This window comes from Rhopalosiphum padi, chromosome 3, assembly GCF_020882245.1.
Source record: "Rhopalosiphum padi isolate XX-2018 chromosome 3, ASM2088224v1, whole genome shotgun sequence".
NCBI classification, from domain to species: domain Eukaryota; kingdom Metazoa; phylum Arthropoda; class Insecta; order Hemiptera; family Aphididae; genus Rhopalosiphum; species Rhopalosiphum padi.
The window spans coordinates 50,921,245-50,937,318 of NC_083599.1; the positions used below are offsets into that span (position 1 = coordinate 50,921,245).

At 28.8% G+C, this 16,074-nt stretch overlaps 1 protein-coding gene across 1 annotated transcript in view; it reads left to right on the forward strand.

The window, feature by feature from the left end:
- Positions 1-16,074, forward strand: part of LOC132924072 (ETS-like protein pointed) — a 54,429-nt gene that overhangs the window by 2,420 nt on the left and 35,935 nt on the right. The window contains exons 2-3 of the mRNA XM_060988154.1: positions 1,620-1,986; positions 13,266-13,545. Of these exons, the coding sequence (XP_060844137.1) occupies positions 1,681-1,986; positions 13,266-13,545 (586 nt within the window). The 5' untranslated portion in view covers positions 1,620-1,680. The remainder of the gene's footprint in view (positions 1-1,619; positions 1,987-13,265; positions 13,546-16,074) is intronic.

Below are 16,074 nucleotides of genomic sequence, written 5' to 3' on the forward strand. Positions count from 1 at the left end.
AAACGGCGTCGTGTGTCGTTTTTTTTCCTTACAATATCCGTCTACTACGTTCGGTGGGTAGTGTTGTACCCCTCCGTGTCGTCGCCGCCGAAGTCCTCTTGCTCGTTCACTCTATCTGTTTCTGTCTCTCCCTTCTCTCTCTCACTCTTTTCCCATGTGTCTGCCGTCTACAGCGATATCACCCATTCAAGTATCGTGTTACTTAACCATGGCGCGTACCCGTACTTACTTACTATGCAGTATATGCACTACTACAACCACCACACGGTTGCACCACTAGTACTACTACTTTTCAGCTATATCTCCTATTAGTAAGGAGAAGACTTTATACGTGTGTGTATTATAATCGAGGGAGAGCAGAAGGCCCATAATATATAATATATATAGAGTGCCGTTTTCCTTACGCGTTGTACGTGCGTGCGTGCGTGCGTGCATGCGTGTGCAACCGGTCGTCGCCATCGTCGTCGTCGTCGTAGACCTAGTCTCTTTCGTTCGGTGACGATAACCCGTCGGGGACGGGGTCGGTGGGGACAGAAACGAGAGACGACCGTGTGTGTCGGAGAAATACACAGAGAACGAAAGGGCGGGCGGAGAAGCAAACTAATATATATAACCGAGCATGTGTGTGTGTGTGTGTGTGTGTGCGATGGTAGACAGGAGAGATTCGTGGGAGAATAATATTATGGCTAACCGAGCCGCCCGCGTAAAAAAGGGATGTGTGCGTGTGGTTTTTGGAATATTATGCTTATTATTTATTGTGTACTACAAGAGGCGACGGCGACGAGTTCTTTGTGCCGAAAAAAACACACAACGCGTTTCGCACCCGCTGATGGATTGTTGATTTTGTTTGCGCAAATGCGCCGCTAATGTTGCATGCCAAAATATATGATCTGCTATTCTTACTATAATAATTATACACTCAAATACTCAATAATACATTATCAATGACGAAAAATTTAAATTGTTTTATTTGAATGACAATGAAGGCATTTTTACGTTTCTATATTATATACAGAGTGGGATACATAATACTTTCATGTTTTCCCATAAGGCTAATACAGAAAAACCACAATTTTCCATATTTATACCCTGTATATAATAATGTGTTCTATATTCATTTATAACAACGTAAGGCTATTGAGTTTTATTTTTATTAAACTGTTAAAAACACAAGGCAGCAGTATAATGTTATAAAATCTTACCAGAAAACTCGATAGTTAATATATATCTAAGTTTTTAAATTATTTACTTATCTAATATACATAGGTTGTAAAATATAAGAAGTGTTTGGTCATTTGTTTTTTATGTACTTATCTTGTATATTCTTTTATTTGTCTATGAAAGTTATATGTATATTTATGTAATCGGATTAGTTAAAGTGTAGTAATTCCTTTTAATCTTCTAATACTTTTACTTATTTAAAAGTTTTTCCTATAAAACTGTGCACAGTAATACATGAAAAGATTTTAGTAATCATTTTCCAATATCCAAATGCCAACAAAAAATATTAACTATTTTTTATTAAAAATCTTTTTACAGTTACTTTTTTTAAACTTATATTCGCATATTATTAATAGTCATTAATACGATAGTTGTACTAATTTTATTTTATTGAACAGGTGAATAATTATACCACCGGTGGTCACTAAAAAACAGTGGCTAACACCGGGTTAGAGTAGTATGGACTCTGACGAAGACTTCAAACATTATTCGTCGTGCTATTACGACGACGACACTGATCGAGCTTTTTATCCAGAGAACGCACAACATCAACATCAATTAGGTACTAAAAGTTGGCTCGACTGTGACAAAACACCAGTAGTGACTCATCAACAATCTCAGTGCCTGCCACACCAGAGAATACTTGAAAATATTGTGACATCATCAAATAAAGTTCGTAATAGTAAAAGCGTAGAACGATGGACTAGAAATACTGAACTATCTAGGGATTTATCGTGTGATGTAGACGCCTGTTCTCTACGTTCAGTAAGTACATACTCATTTTGATTATTTAAATTGTTAGTCAACAACTGGTTATCTGTTGAGTAGCTTATAATTCACAATTTAGACAAGTTTACCGAAATTTAAGATCGAAAAACTTATAATTGCTCCTATTAGTTGGTAGTAACTATGTAATATATATGCATATATATATCAATAGAAATAAATACTAATCATAAGTATAACTTTTAATAAGTATTTAAATATTTAAAGTGTTTTTATTGTACTTCTCATTGTATGTTTTTATTTACATGATGGTAAATTTTAAAATTAACTTTTATATTTCTTATTTTTTATCAATGTTATTTTAAACCTGCCAATGATTTTAGTATTTCACTAATAATAATTATTTATAAGAGCATTAATACTAAATAGTATCATTATATTCAATATTAATTATAAATATATTGATATGAGACCAATTTAATCATATTAATTTACATTATTTTATCTACTACAAACTCTATTCAATAAAGTAATTCTGCTTGTAATTATCGAATGGTCCAATTGCGACTTACCTTTATTATTTAAATAATAGTATTGTCCTCGTATATTGAAGGCAATTAAAAAAAATTATTTTCGTAATAGAATTTAAACAATGCCATAATATCATTGTATTTAGTCATACAATAAGGAATAAATAATTTATTTTTACCAATTCTGGTTGTGAGCAAATCGATAAATATGTATTGATTTTATGACTTCTTTGCGATTATTTTTTTTTTTAAGTCAGATGTAGGAAATCTGGTCCCAGATCAGAATCAGATTTCAATAATTTATCGTTGCTATAAAATGTATTGTTATAACTTTATAACTTATAATACATCATTATTCTGTGTAGTTGAGTAAAGTTAGTTGAGTTTTACAATTTGTTATTTTTCTCGTTACCCGTTGAAGTTTGCGTAATTGCGTGATAACTGCGTTATTTATTATATATATATATATGTGTGTACGCTTGAGTGAATATTTCGATTAATTATTCTATATTGACGTGACGAAACGAGATGGGTCATATATTTTATTGTCATTCAGTATTATTAACTTAAGCTTGTTAATAAATTATTTACCATCAGGTATGTAGGATTCTCTCAAGGATAGTTCTCATTAACCCCAATTACAAAGTTTAGTTATTGTACCACCACTCAACCTATTGTTTAGATACATGTACCTACTTCTACAAAAATATTTTTAATTCAGATACAAAATAGTTAAAACAGATTATATCTATGCATTGCATACATTAAACTGTTACAAATTAATGTACAATGTATCATTATATTATATTTATTATTTTGTCGGATTCTAATCTTCCTACTTCCAGTTTGGTTTAAAATATAAATTTTAAGATAACAATAATTCATTTTGAAAGTTGGAAAATAATATTTTTCTATTTCAAGTTTTTAAAAGCCAATTAAAAAATAATAACTTTTTATTGTTGAATTTTTGTAAATTATTATTTAAAAAATCAAAAAGTGAATAAACGAAATTTGATTTAAAAAGTTCAAATTTAAAATATAAAGGATTTTTTCTCAACTCAAAAAATATACATTTTGCTAAGTTTCATAATCATGAATTATGATAATACTTTATAAATTATAATGTTTAATAAGTTATTTGTATTATTATTTTAATATTTACGTGACTAAATATATATTAACTTCTGCGACCGTAGTCCATCCGGTGCTGATGGTACTGTGTGCATCCGGTTTTTCTATCTTCATTCACCTGACCGTTACTTACAGGAAGTATTGCAGGAATAACAATAATAACAACGTATACACGCCACTTATTCTGACGATTGTTATTATTAGATTCTTAAAAAAAAATTAATTTGAGCAAAGGAAACGAACGATGATTCTTTAGCGTTGACAATAAAAACAACGTAGACAGTAGCAACGCAACAGATGAATACAGAAAAATCAAAAGCGGGAGTGAAAAAGATTTATTATTGTTATCAGAAGGGTACCAAACTAAACCGGCCGCATCCATCCCTATATATTAAGTATATTATAATAGTGAAACAGCGGCGTTACGGTCTCTTCAACAATCTTGTAGTATTATAATGTCTTGTTGTTATTATTACAACGGCTATGATACTAATAACGTGTTCCGCCGGCGCGAGAAAAGACATTTCCGGTTTTTTAAATAACAATCACTATAGAATAGCGACATTTAACTCGTTAAAAAAAAAATAATAATAATAATAAAAAAAAACGAAATTATGATGTCGGGGGCGACTCATTTAATCTTTAGATCTTCAGTTTATGTGTATCAAGTGGGTACTGGGTACTAATAATAAAAATAACGCTGACGAAAGAAAAAATCATTTGTTATTATCATGCATAAAAAAAATGTATATCATATTCTAATACGTTGCTAGAATATATGTATTTAATTTTGAATATATCTATTTAAACATAAATATATTTATAAGCTCAATCTATATCACCCTGGTAGATACGTAGCTGTGAAATAAAATTGACGAAATTGCTATACCAAGAAGTTTAAAATTTAAATATATTGTTTGTGCTGTCTGTAGTAATTTCCAATTCTCGTAGTTTTGTCCCGTGTAATTTTGTATTTGGTCCAATAATTGAATAATATAGATTGACTGATAATTCGTATTTCATCAGAGTCCAGAATTTTACGCAACAAATAATAATTGTACTCATGGTGTTGTATGTATAATTTATTGATTGTTATTCTTCATTTTTCAAATTCGCCTGAATAATATTACCAAGGTATGTTAAACAATTTTTCGATCAAGGGTGTCATTGGTACCTTTATTGTAAAATAGCCATGTATTAGCATAATTTGTGTCTACACGTATTATTATTATTATTATATGCATTGTGACGGAGGTGGTGGTGGTGTTGTCGATGGTGGACGTTGATAGTAGTGGTGGCGGTGAATAATAATGAATGGATCTTTTAATATACACGTTACGTACATGAATAATCTCGGTCTCTAAGGGTATTTTATATTTTCTTTGTTTTACATGTCTGGACGATGAGTAGTTTACATGAGCTGTACACGCAATGAATATTAAAATCTCATAGAATTTTGACGGATTCAATAATCGTTAATCCCATGAATTTCAATCGTGTTATTTTGTTATTGTTTTAAACCGTATAGTTATATCTATGAAATTTTAATATTTTATTTGTACCAAGAACAACAGAATATATTATATTATATTAGAGTATTCGATGCCTCGAATGCCCAAATGAAACAGTGTTTCTTATATTATAAAACTCAAGTGATATTAATATAATATGTTGTCTTCAACAATAATATTATATAACTTATTGTTTAATTAAAATGTGGATAGTTTGATTAAAATAAAATTCCATGAATACAAAAAGATTTTAATTATAAATTAAACAAAAATAACATTTCTTATCTTCTGTGGTGAAAGGGTGCGTTGATGATGGTTATTCAGTAGAAACAGCTGTGATGACTGGGTAACGACTCCTACACACAACCAGAGTACCAGACACCGCCGTTGTTACAGACTATAGTTGTAATGCTGCTTGTTGATGCTGCAGTGTTCACAATATGCGTTTGCGTTTTATTTATATAAAATATTTAACGCTCCTAAATCTTACAGTTCAATGAAAATAACTCTTTCAACAATATGTTATGCGTTTATTACATAGTATTATTGTAATATTCAAACAAACTTGATTCTCTATTTTAATTGATTATAAAATAATCTGTTCACTCCGATAGTCCCTCGAAATCATACCTAATACTTGGAAATTGTGTTAATGGAATTGTGATCATTCCATAATTAATAATAATATAGAACTTTATAATATTATTATCAAACAGCCTTTTATCGTATTATTAGTTATATTACATAATTATATTACCTATACACCTAAGATTAGTTTCACTTATATTATTCCTGTTATAATATCATAATATAATAATGTTTATATTAATATGTAAAACGAGTCTTGTGTGAAACACATAACGAGCGACTATCTGTATAGCAACAGCAATAACGTTGCTCACACACACTTGTATATTATACGTTTACAGTTGGATTGCAGCCAAGTTCCGTCGAATTTTCATTATTTAGTCTCACTTTAAATTCTGATGGCGCTGTAGACGATACTCCTGCAACTGCATGTGATTGAAAATAATTATAAAATAATAAATATTTTACTTCAAGATATAACATAAAACTATCAGATAACCAAAATATCTCTTAAAAGTTGGTGTTTATTTTTATTTTTTGTTAAATATATAGATTAAAATAACAATATTAAATAATAATAATATTTTTTTTAAATAATCGTTATCTAACCAACACCAAACTTTTCAGTAACTACGGAGTATTTAAATTATTATGTTAGTTAAGCGTGGGCTTTGGAGGTGGTAGCGATAGTGTTGTATAGTGTGTAGTTTCGTTATGATCAAGATGGGTACTATTTTTAGAATACATAGCATACATATACATAAGTATTCACCACCTATGTATATGTATATAAGCTTATGCACGCGTATTAAATGTGTATACAATATATTATTATTATCATGGCTATCATTAGACATTATATAGAAGTATAGAACTATAGAACATGGGTAAACTACGAGTAAACTTGGTTGCAATATTATGTATTATTTTTATTCTCATTTATTAGTATAATATATACACTGTTGTTCACTAGTTTGGATAATATTTCTGTCTACTCAGTATGTTTATAATATATTAGATAGTATATTATACGTTTATCGAAGATTTTTTTTTTTCATTATTATTTTATGGAATTTATTTTAGAACTGTTTTTTGGTTACACTATCCAGAACAGTTGATCTTCAATAGTTTATAATAAAAAACAAGGTTTTTAATCACCATAAGCATAATAAAGAACGAGCGCCACCACCTCTGTCTTCCAGCTTATTTGTAAAATGAAACGCCCGTTTGGTGTCTAATATCTGTTACATGTGTTTTCTCAGTATTCTTCTTCGTTTTTATATACAAGGATTGTTCATTATGCTGTTATAGTGGTATAGTTTGTATGATGATAACCTATTTTACTCTTTTGACTTTTCGTGTTATGGTGTTTGAAATTTCTGTTATATTAATCATGTACATATATATATTTTTTATACGTACGTGTTAAAACTAATATAATTTTTTTCCACTCTATAGACGATTAAAACAATAATATAATTTTAACACATTCGTCATCATTAATAGCGACGAACTGTGGACTAGCTATTAAATAAACTGAAAATATACAAACAATGACAGTAAAGAAAAAAAAATAGACAAAAAAAATATAATAATTTGCTTTTGTTTGCTGACCAACAGTTTTGATTCGATTCGTTGCTACTATATCGTGTATATTATATTACTCGCTGTAAAATTATCTCATTTTTCCATTTTCGTCAATCCGCCTACTTTTCGTGCGCACACTTTTATTACACAGTTTAATAATAATAATATTATTCATCCATTCTTTCGGTTAATTTTAGTGACAAAGCTCCTCCGCCTCGAGCAGTGGTGGTAATTCAATTAAATCAATTCGTTCCCAGCAACCGAATCAACTGGGGCCAAAGGCCGCCGAGCACACCGGTCATAATAATATTATAGGGGACCTCACGACCCATCAGTAGTTTCTGCTACTAGGATTTTTTTTCAATTACGTCCCGCCGTGTCCTTTCCATCAAACCGGACCGCGTCCCGTTTAATAATTATAACCAACTCGGTCGTGTTTAATTTCGTCGTCGTCATCTCGTCGCTTCGACCGTTTTTTTGCCGGACAAAATATTTTTAAAATAAAAAAAAAAATCGGCTCATTACATAATATGAGATGATAATTCTATCCGACCACCCGACCACCGACGGGTAGTATCGTTTATACCTGCATAGAGTAGGTAATTGTATATTAATATATTAATTTAACGTATTGAAAATAGTTTTATTTTCACTCTTCCGTTGTGCACACACACATTCACACATACACACATGCACAGGTGGTCGGCGGCCAACTAGGAGTATTTTTTTTTTTCGTTCATTCATTCATTCATTCGTCGTTCGTTCGCCGCGTTCATTCATCGGGTTCGGGGCGGCCTACTCCTGGCCGTCGTCGTCGTTGCCGTCGACGTTCATTCATTCATCGCCGCCGCCGCCACCGCTCTCGCACGCACTCGCACGCATCGCCTCTGAATCCCCTCCACCCCCTTCGCCCGTTCGCTACGCTCTTTTTCACCATCCCGTTTGCCTGCGGTCCGCCGCCGCGCTCATGAGAGCAGCGTTCTCTCTCTCCGAACACACGCGGCGGCGGCCACGGTCTATGCAGCGACCGCGGTGTTCTACATTATTTTCTCTGCCTTTGCATGTGTGCGTGTACGTATGTGTGTGTGTGCGCACGTTTCACACGCTGTATACAGAGCGTGCGCACGCGCACTCGCACGCACACGGTCCCACACACTGCAGCAACGTCGGCGGCGGCGGGGCAGCTGTTGTTCATTCATAGAGTTGGTAGTAGTTGTCCGCCGACCTTGTTCTATCCCTTCTTTTTTTTTTATTCAATTTTTTTCCCCCCGATATTCTTCGTGTGTAACGTTTTCGTGTATTATTTTATTATTATTATTATCATTATCATCATTACATATATATATATATATATATATATTATATTATATTTTATATTATTTACGTGCTAGAGCGCGTGCGTGCGTGAGTGAGTGTGTATGTTGTATGTGTGACGTGTGTGTGTGTGTGTGTGTGTGTAGTACACGCAAGGTGAATTTGACCGCACTACACAATAACGCGTCTATGTGTATAATATAATATATGTATTATAGTATATTATACGACCTGCTGCTACAGTTGTACCAAGCGCGACATACAACTAAATATGCTTCCACTACGACACACTATACATAATGATATTATGTGTATGTATAATATATATATATATGTACATTAATATGCATAATGGAATCGCTCCTGTGTTCCTCGTGTCTTAAATGTTATATATATATATACGCGCTTATACCGCGGCGATAACGGACAGGTACCATGCAGCCACCGCCGCGCGCCGCAGGTTAATCGAAATATTATCCCGAACGATTTTGTAGTGCATTTATTATTATTATCATCATCATCATCACCATCGCTATTTTGAATAATATAATATTATAATGTTAATATTATGGCCCGCGTCGCGTATTGTTTTTAATGAATAAAATCAATGGTCTAGACTGAAAAATTACATCCAATTTAAACAATTAATTTTGTTTCGATCTACCGATCAAATACCCCGAGAATCGACTTTTTACATTTTTTTAGAAAGTTTAAATTTACACCACACTAATTATGCAATGTCGGGACATTCGCATTTCACGCATACGCGGTGGAAGGAATTTTTTAATTGGAACATTTTTTTTTCGAAAAATAAAAATTATCTCGTATGTGTATACTAGTAGAATTATTTACCGTAATAGTGTATCATTGTTGTATTTGTATAATATTATATTATCTGTAATTATTGGTGTTTCTATATAAAATACTATTTAAAACATTTCCTATTAAATAATTTTTAACAAAAAATATTTCAATTATCTTATTTTTATGTTTTTGCTAGCAGTTTATCTATAAAAAAAAAACTAATATAGGTCGTTTAGAAAACCAAATATCAGATATATGAAGTGTCACCACAGACTAAAACTAAAATAATAACAAAATTATATATTTTTTATTTATAGTAGTATATAGAAGTGTATAAATGTATACATTGACCATGTTATGTTAATTGAAAAGTATTTTAATAACAATTACGAACCAATTTCACAATATTGTATTTATATTTTATGGTATTTATTAGGTTTTAATAAAAAAAAAACTCCATTTTACAAATTTTTCCAAATAATCATAAATTTATAGTTTTTGTTAGTTATAATTTTATTATTATATAATATTACTTTTACTTTAATATTTTTGTAGTTACCTATTTATTTTATATTTTTTGACTTTTTTATTGCTGTTTGTTTATAAATATATTTATATAATAAGTAATGAGTAATGCGTATACAAATTTAACCAATTTTTATACACATGAAAATTATATACGTCATTATACATTTCTAGAATATAATTCATCAAATCATAAGTTTATTAAAATATGCTGAATCGCAAAAAAATAACACTAATAAGTAATAAGTAATAACCATTAAAACTAAATTTACATTTATTATATTTCTTATGAATGGGTTTTTACATTATCTATCCTATCAATGAATATTGAATAATGTCTGTTATACATAATACATATTTATTAAATAGGTACATAAAAAAGCTGTACGTGTTCTGTTTAGGTCACTAGCGATTTAATTAGAATAAATTTTATTCTAAAACTTATCAAAAAATTGTATTAAAATTTAAATAGTAAATTTAAAGGTATGAGGTTAAATTAAAGTATAAAATTAATTTGTTTTTATTACATTTTGTATAAATAATTTTAAATTAGATTTTAAAATATTTTTATAGGTTGTATTAAAAAAAAAATAATACCAAACCAGCGTCTGTAATAGTCTTTTATGAATGAGAAAATATATAAACTAAAAATAGTGATAAGAACGTTCTGTTTTCCAATGAGAGTATTCAACACCGTATGGCGTATAATATGTATAATATAATAATTAATAGTAATGTTTATTATTATATATCATAATATAATATACATATCTGTATAATAATTATATTTGTTACTTTATTTTTATTCTATACCATATAATTTCATGAAGAAATATCAATATAGTATTGATTATATTATTCACATAATGTAGGTAATAATACGGATTAACAACCATAATATTTTTGGAGCGCTATGTAGGCGAATGTCCCTATAGTGCCATGTACTCCGTATTTGCACCTGCAATTATATAATATAATATATATAAGCTTAAATTACCTATATAGATATTATTCGTATTAGGCTTATGTTGCAACATAATTATAACTAAAGTGTCGAGAGCGTGTATTTTACATGCATAAATTTATATTATTCAACAACATAAAGCACTTTTGTTTTAATTTTTTTTCTCCGCCATGGTTAATCTTATAATGATGTATTTAGTCCGTCAAGTCTTAATATGCCCATTGTTTATACTACGAATTATTTACTAACCTTAGTTCGTAGTTCATACCTCTATAAATCTTGTTGTTCGATTAATGTTATATATATTATCAGTATCATAATATATATTTATGTTTATTATATATATTATATGTGTAATGTTTATATATAACACACGCGCATATTTTTGAGGTTTTTTACTCTCGTTTTTTTTCACTTCGTTGTTTGATTAATGTTTTTAGGTGTAAGAAAATTATAATATTTTACCTTAATGTGAAATCAATTTAAAGTTAGAACTTTTTGTTTATTCTAATGATTAAAATTAAAATCTATCCAATTATATTAATTATATTATATAATATTAACTACCAGTAAACAATATTTAAAAACAATCTAAACTAGAAAAAGTAAATTACCTAAGTCTTTATTATTTGTAATATTTTTCTGTAAGGATTTCATTTTCATAAGTAAAAATACTTTACAATGTTCCCACATAGAATATAGTGGTTAATAGTTTGATGGCAATTGTAAACACTATAGTAATTATATAAAACGTACTACAATATTATACTCATATTATATCAATGCTATTGATATTGTATTATAATTTTGTATTGTATATTTCTTAACTCTTTGTACACGATTTTCTTTATAATACAATTTTGTAGGAGTCACTTTATACCCTCTGAACTCCATGTAAATTTTAAAATTGGCTGATGTTCGTTCGCTATCGACTGTTGAGATGATATTATATGAGCTGTAACGTTGATTTTTTTTCTATACCTTATTATGAAAGTAATGCGGCATGTATAAGTTATATTTATTTGAAATAGATACCTAAACCTCTTAGTGAAATTAAAACATAAAAAAAAAATACAAAGCTACGTTACAGATAATATTTTCATCTTTTAATTCGATAATAGGTCAATCAACTATAAAATATTGACCTGAAGACCAATGTTGGTCCTACAAAAAGTATAAATTTGCTTTATTGCTCGTATTTTGATAGACAGATAACAAATTGATGTGGTGCCATCTTTTCGACATGCATCATATAAATTATTGGATTAATATACAAATAAAACAGTTTATTAAACTTAAAATAATAATATAATTAAAACTACCTATTTTGAACAGTTAGTGGTTAAACCATTTGTAATTTATGATCGTTTAACCACTGATTGCCATTGAGCAATATAACATATTTGTTCAACATAATTTTAATCATACTTTTCTTTCATACATGTATTTAAATGTTTGTGGAAAAACAGCTTTCATTTATTATATAAATTAATACAAATGCTCATATTATTATAACTAAATAATATAAATTTGCATCAAATATGTAAGATTGCAGTGATTAAATGTTACATATGTAATATAAATCGTATATAGTAAATAATAAATCATAATAAATATATAGTTTTTTAAGTGTTCAAACAAGAATTTGTTTTGTTATTTGTCCTTAGGTAGATTTACTATTTATTTTATCATTGTTTTCTAGCCAATAAAGGCCGTCACATAATAGCTAAATACGTACTAAACCAAACCTAAAAATCATCAAATCATTAAGATTTTTACAGTGATGAAGTAAAGAACTAATTATCAAGTCAATGTTAGATCAGGAAGATACAATAAATTAGGACTATTAATATAACTATTTGTTACTATTTATAATGCTTGTATATTACTACAGTGGTTTTCAACCTTTTTGGGTCCGTGGCTCCTTTTGATTTTTAAATAAAATATACGGATCCCTTACGAATAATGATAATAATAAAAAACAATTTTTTTACAATTTTATTTTTAGTTTATACTACGGACGCTCCCTTGATATAATAACCGACGACGCCCCTGGGAGCCGTGACGTACAGCTTGAAAACCACTATCACTACTATACTGAACAGCAATATATTTTTTAACATTTACAAGACTATTCGGTTATTTAACTAAATATTACATAAAGATATATACATGTAGTAATTAAGGCAAAATCTTATGAATTACACTTTTAATTTATCATAAAAATCGTTAATTTACAACTTAGTGATGAATAATTTATATTTTAAAAAGGCATTATACCTACTATTTAAAATTGTTAATATTAAATGAAAAATTAACTTAAATAAATAATTTCTAATCAAAAATTATCAATTATGTTTATAGGACATGTCTTCTGAAGATTTTCAAAGTAGCCCAAATATGATGCCATCATCTGTATCTTCAACAATCATGTTGAACAGCAATAGTAGTACAAACGATATGAATGGAGCTGTGACTAGTGAAAATAGTTGCGGAGGACTTGTAGTTATTAAACAAGAACCCAACACATTGCAAGATTATAAAAGCATCTCGACCAACTACAGTAATAATACAACAGAAGGATGTAATATGCTTCAAAAAGTACCATCGCTAAGTGATCTTTCCGATCCAGAAAACTCTTTAGGTATGTACTTAATATTAAAACTATATTATTTTCACTAGATTTTTTTCCCTACTAACGGCAGTATAAATCGTTTATGGTATAAGTAAATGATTATTATTATAGTATTTAGTATTGCAAATAGTATTATTAAATGCTCAATATTATTGCTGTGTTTAGTCGGTCAAACATTATATCCAGAGCTTTATTTTATGTATCAACCTGATTAATCAATTATAGTTATTTATTTATGTGATAAACATTTTAAGATTAAAATTACAATTTGTTAACCATGGTCACAGAAAAGTTCCTGTGTGTATATAATGGGAAATATAAATAACCAAATCCTACCGGTTTTGGGCGATGCATATATATTTACGATATAAGTTAACACTTTATTGAATGAGTAACATTTGATAATATAATATAGAAAGTAACAGAGTGTTTCATATTTTTTTCCGTGTTTAATCATTGCCATTCTTTTTTATGACCTAATAAAATGTAAATTATGCATAAGTATTCCAGTTTTAAAGATATTATTGTCAATGTAAAAATTGAGAAACAGTATATTTCATAAACGTATATCTATAAACTTTATGACATATAAAGAGTCGCAGAAACACGCATGAGTATACTTATGCTATATAGTATATTTTAATATATTATAAATATATAGATGGGTAATTATTAATTTGTAATATTAGTGGGAGACATATAATATTAATATAAAAATATAAAGAGTAGGTACTTGTTACTCCCACGTCCTTTCATTCCAGACCTGTATAGTAATTGGGTGAGCGGACAATGTCTCCTCTGTGTTTATTGTTTGCCCCTCGAGCTAAACAATTAACTTAATCATTTTTAAATAATATATCATAGTTTATAATTTATATCGTATATGTAGGTTAATATTTATAGTTAATAATTTATAATATATTTTAATAGTCCCTTTGTCTACTCTCCCTGCAATTTTAGGCTGGTTATAAGTTCATTATATATACTCCAACTATAGATAGTACAGGTACTTACAGGTTGTTATTTTAATAATAATATTGAGTAGATACTTTAATTTGACTACTTCACTTGAAAATAATTTTTTCGGGTAAATTAGAATAAACTGTTTAATCGATTTGTAAGTACAATATTGTAAAACGTTTTTTCATATTACACATCTCTAAAAATATATTACCTATGACGACCACTAAATTTGTTATTTGAAAGTCCCCACTGCATGATCAGATATATTTTAGCTCTAAATTAGCGTGTTTTTAAATATACTTAAATAAGTCAGTTTTTTCATGTCGTTGATAATATTTATGCTAAATTTATTATTATATATCATACACTCAATTTTATATACCTAATATGATATTATGTTATATATTATACCCATATACCCAACAATTGAATTATTTGAGCAGAACATTCCAAACCTTTGCATTTGATAAAATTCTCAGTATATTGATACATGTTATGTAACAAAAATTAACGATTTTAAGTAGGTTTAGTGATTCATATTTAAATATTTACACTAATTAACTATATGAAAAGTGTATACTGAAATCCACTTGTTCACCTATCTAAATATTACAGGATACACCTACCAAACTGTTTGTTTAACAAACACAAATTATAGTTATGTTGTGTTACCCATAGATATCGTTAATAATATTTACACAGAAAAATTGTTTTGTACGTTTGAAACTGTTATAAGGGAATGGAGGAGTGTTTCAAACGTGGCAATTAATTAAAATTACAATTAAAAACGGTCGAATAATGAGTAGAAATAGAAGAATAATGTACATCTATAGTCAAATATCAACGTTTAAAAAAATATTAAGATACAAATACAAATTTTAATAATGGAAAATCGTAAAAAAACGATTATCACAATATGCTATATTCTTTAATGTTATAAAAATATGTCAATACTCAATAGACAATAATGAATATAACTCTACAGTCTACACCCGCTTATTAAGGGGTTTTATATCGGCAATTTTAATATATTTTTGACAAAATTAAAATTTTGATTCTTAAATATATTTAAATACTCCATCAAAGCACCCAACTTACAAATGGACAATAGTCCCATGTCAGTATCGTTATTGATTGTCACACTTAATAATTACAAGATTATATTATAAACAAAAATAGGTTTTGCACAAAAAAACAATTATTCTACAATAAGTATTGGTTAAATAAATATGCCTATATATTTATTAAAAAGACAATATTTACTGTAACGTAGACTCGTAGTTATTTTTACACAGAAAATATTGTCATCTGTAATGTGTATAAATTTGGCTTCTCAAAATATCAACTATTATTGACTATTGTAGTCTGAGTTTATTTTTCGTACAGTTTTGACGATAATTATTTATGAGTGTGCAGCGTCCTCATAACAAAAACGGCGTCAATGAAGGCACACGTTGCTTCGAGATCAAAGCCGAATGCGTTTTCATTGTGTTCTTACGAAAGGTATAGATAAGAAATCTCGCTGACGTCTTGCCGGTATTATAATATATTTATACAACACTGCAATATGTAAAC